The 4,142-nt window shown below is 33.6% G+C and overlaps 1 protein-coding gene across 3 annotated transcripts in view; it reads right to left on the bottom strand.

Moving 5' to 3' along the window:
• The window catches only part of TANK (TRAF family member associated NFKB activator), a 113,455-nt gene that overhangs the window by 30,214 nt on the left and 79,099 nt on the right, over positions 1-4,142 (bottom strand). For all 3 annotated transcript variants that reach the window (XM_017849347.1, XM_017849346.1, XM_017849345.1), the window contains exons 3-4: positions 3,507-3,615; positions 2,296-2,414 (exon numbers count right to left, since the gene is read on the bottom strand). In XM_017849347.1, coding sequence (XP_017704836.1) covers positions 2,296-2,414; positions 3,507-3,615 — 228 coding nt within the window. The remainder of the gene's footprint in view (positions 1-2,295; positions 2,415-3,506; positions 3,616-4,142) is intronic.

The raw sequence follows: 4,142 nt of genomic DNA, 5'->3' as shown, positions 1-4,142 counted from the left end.
TAGAAGGTCTGCTTTTGATACTTATTGACTGAAAATAAACTCTAAAACTTTCATAAATAACAAATTATCCAAATTAAAAAAAAACTATTACTATATCTTAGAGCTTTTCACATCATCCCTTTTGTTCTAACCAAAGTTTTATTTTCAAAACTACCTTCTACATAGTTTAAACTGGAGATGTCCTATTACTTTCAAAGGAATGCTATAAATTATTATTAAATTTGTGGTAAAGTAATGGCATTTGGAAGACACTGAAACAGGAAGATTAGAAATATTATTTATTTAAGCACTAAATTTATGTCAGTATAGTAATTCTACAATTTTATAATGTACTACAATAGGCCTAGTAACAAAATTGTATTCCAAAAAGTCAGAATCATTGTTTCTCAATTTCCTCTTTTGCAAAATAAACCTAGTATATTTCAATGCCATGGTTTCAGTGTTTACCAGCATTTTAGATACATGAAAATCGAATGGGGTGAAGAAAACTGAATGACTCAAAGAATGGTTTCAAATAAAAATATATGTAATAACGGGTACCAAAATAACTTCTTATTGTAAAACTTTTATTTATAGAAAAAAGCTCTCGAAATTGATTTCTCAGATTTGATGTTAAATAATAAGATAGTCTTAGTTATGCAATCAGTAACTGAATAACCCTGACAAAGTGAAAATCTCCTACTTTAGTTAGAAGGAAGGAAATAAATACAGCACTCTTGATTTAATTGTTGTTGTTGATGTTAAGAAACCTTATTTGCTAAGAGTTCTTATTTTATTCAAAATATGTATCATCCCACCAAAAGCCAACTCATCTCATTAAAGATATCCTTTTCAAACTTACAAAATTTCAATGACTTATGAAAACATGGAGAACAATATAATATACATATATACTACCGAGTTAACAAGTGTTAACATTTTGCATACCTGCTTAGCTCTCTTCTATTAAAAAAAAAAAAAAAAAAAGTTGCAGATATAACTGCTGAAGCCCTCATTATTCCTTTCTCAGATATCAGTCTCTTTTCTCCCCAATTCTGGAAGTGATCGTTTTTCTAAAGAAGATGTGTGCCCTTCCTGTCCAGATTTTTATACTTTTATTACATATTTGCGTTTCCACAAACATTAACGTTATGTTTTAAAAACTACATAAAGTATCCTAATTAGCCAGGCGTGGCAGCATGTGCCTGTAGAATTGCTTGAACCTGGGAGGCGGAGGTTGCAGTGAGCAGAGATCATGCCACTGCACTCCAGCCTGGGTGACAGAGCAAGACTTCATCTTCAAAAAAACAAAAACAAAAACAAAACAAAATAAAAGCAACAACAACAAACTATATAAAGTATTCCCATTTTATCATTTTGTAATTTCCATCTTTACTCAACATTGCTACTGAAATTTAGGCAAATTAATATATATTTAGTATATTTTAATTTTTCTAAAGAGTTTCTAAAGATCAACTATTCTGTTATGGGTGGATATTTAGGTTGTTTCTAACCCATGGCATGAACGTCCTTGTATATGTCTCCTTGCGGATATGTATTATTTCTTTCTGTATTACTTCAATAAAGTTTTGCTTAAGCTAGTTGGGTGGATTTGTTTTTTTTAAACTAAGCACAGACAATTGAAGAAAAAGCTAGAAAGCTATTTTCTAATCTGTCTTATTATTTACCTGATTTTAATCTTTTATTTATTTATATACACACACACCCACCCACATATATGTACATATGTATGTGGATGTGGCTTTTAATTAATTATTTAGAGACAGGGTCTCACTCTGTTGCCCAAGCTGGAATGCAGTGTCATGATCATGGGTCACTGTAGCAGCCTTGATCTCTCAGGCCCAAGCAATCCTCCCACCTCGGCCTACAGTAGCTGGGACTACAGGCATGTGCCATCCTAAGTGGCTAATTTTTAAATTTTTTATAGAGATAGGGGTCTCCCTATGTGGCCCAAGCTGGTCTCAAACTGTTGAGCCCAAGTGAACCTCCCTCCTTCACCTCCCAAAGTGTTTGAATTACAGGAGTGAGTCACTGTGTCCAGTCCTATTTCTTTGTTAAATCTTTTCTTTGTTGAAATGCTTGTGATGTAGAAAAAAGGTTAGTAGGAAATACAAAACCTTAGCCTTTATTTTACTTGAAAATAGTTCTTCTATTCAGAAATATTTAAGTCACATATTTATATATATAGAACTTCTGTTTGGAATTCCCGTGGTAGATCACTTCAGAAAAATAAAATGAGGAAGCTATGTTACGCATCAGCATTTGAATGTTGCTTTCTGCAGAAGCAATGTCTACCTTTGGTAGTTTTTCCTTTGCTATTCCTGAAATCACTTTATTATGTGGCTGATCAACAGTCAAATTATTCTTCCTTGTTTCACTGTCTTCAAGCAGAGGAACACAGCCATAACTGCCATCTGCAAGACAAAACCTCTTGGATATTAGCAGAAAACCCTTATTTTGGTACCACCTGAAAAGCAAAATAATACAAACTCAAAACCGTAAAGAGAATAGATTTTAAGGTAGGAGTTTTAGAAAATTCTTTAGGTAACAGTTACTTTGACAAGTTGTCCATTTACATTTTTTCCTTCCCACTAAACATACAAAACCCCTGCTCTCCAAAAGTCAGCAGTATGTAAAATATACAGAATTTAGAAAACTAGAAATATGTTCTTTGCCCCTGTCAGCAACAATTCAACTTTTATATAAGTCGGATTTTCAGGTATGCATTTCTTATTTGAGATAATTATTTGTATTATGACTCCACGCTTATCATAGGAAAATTAGAAAATACAGACAGCCAAAAGAGTAAAAGTAAATGCTACCCAAATTTTTATCACCTGTGAATTATTCCAGTTAATACTTCTTTTCCTAAACATATAAATTCACACAAGAATCACTCTTTTTCTGCATAAATGAAAATAACACTTATTTACGTATCCTGCTTTGTTCATTTTGCTATATATCATCAACATATTCTTACAAGTTAATACCTATTATCACTTTTCATGGCCACATAGCTATTCATATAGATCACTGTAACTACTGAATATTTGTTTCTAGCTTTCCATGATTAGAAATTATACTGTAATACACATCCTTGCATATATATTTTTGAGTACCTGAACAAATGTTTTCTCATGATATAGTCTTAGGACTTGAGTTTTTGGTTCAAAAGGCATAGATGTTTTCAAAAGCTTTTGCTGCTATTTACTGGCAAATTGCTTTTCAGAAAGTTTTATAAACTTAGAGTTCCACCATATAGTATAGTATAGTATAGTATAGTATAGTATAGTATAGTATAGTATAGTATAGTATAGTATAGGTGAAAGTCCACTTTCCCATATCCTGCAAGTGTTCATTTAAATAAATGTAACATATAACTGTACCACAGTTATAATATCAAAACTATGGAGAAACAACGAAGGAATACAACAGAAGAACTCAACTTACACCTTTCTTTTCACCAAGAGGTTCTAGAAATACATAAAAAATTAACATGCACATACCTTGAGTGGAATTCACAAGAAGTAACTGTGATTTTAGCTTGTCAATAATAGTTTGTTGAAGGGACAGCTGTTCCTGTTGTTCACGTATTCTCTGCTCATAGTTCTCAGTCTGCTGACATAAAAACCAGTTAGCGTGATATTTACTGACAGACATGAACACATTATTTACCATCCATTAATAATATAAATAGATACGAGTTGCCCACATTGTCATTTTGCAGGTATTGTGATTTATGAGATACAAACTGGCTCCAGGAATGTACTTGTAATTGTTACAAACATCAGTGATTGAAGACACTTAAAGCACCGTAAAAGTTTTAAAGATTATCTTATTTGACTGGGCGCGGTGGCTCACACCTGTAGTCCCAGCACTTTGGGAGGCCGAGGCAGGTGGATCATGAGGTCAGGAGATCGAGACCATCCTAGCTAACACGGAGAAACCACATCTCTACTAAAAATACAAAAAATATTAGCCAGGCATAGTGGTGGGCGCCTGTAGTCCCAGCTACTTGGGAGGCTGAGGCAGGAGAATGGCATGAACCTGGGAGGTGGAGCTTGCAGTGAGCCAAGATCGCGCCACTGTACTCCAGCCTGGTAGACTGAGCAAGACTCCGTCTCAGGAAAAAAAAAAAAAAA

This window comes from Rhinopithecus bieti, unplaced genomic scaffold (genome assembly GCF_001698545.2).
Source record: "Rhinopithecus bieti isolate Rb0 unplaced genomic scaffold, ASM169854v2 scaffold_33113, whole genome shotgun sequence".
NCBI classification, from domain to species: domain Eukaryota; kingdom Metazoa; phylum Chordata; class Mammalia; order Primates; family Cercopithecidae; genus Rhinopithecus; species Rhinopithecus bieti.
Note: the sequence above shows the minus strand (reverse complement) of the source record. Positions and strands in the feature narration are given on the sequence as shown.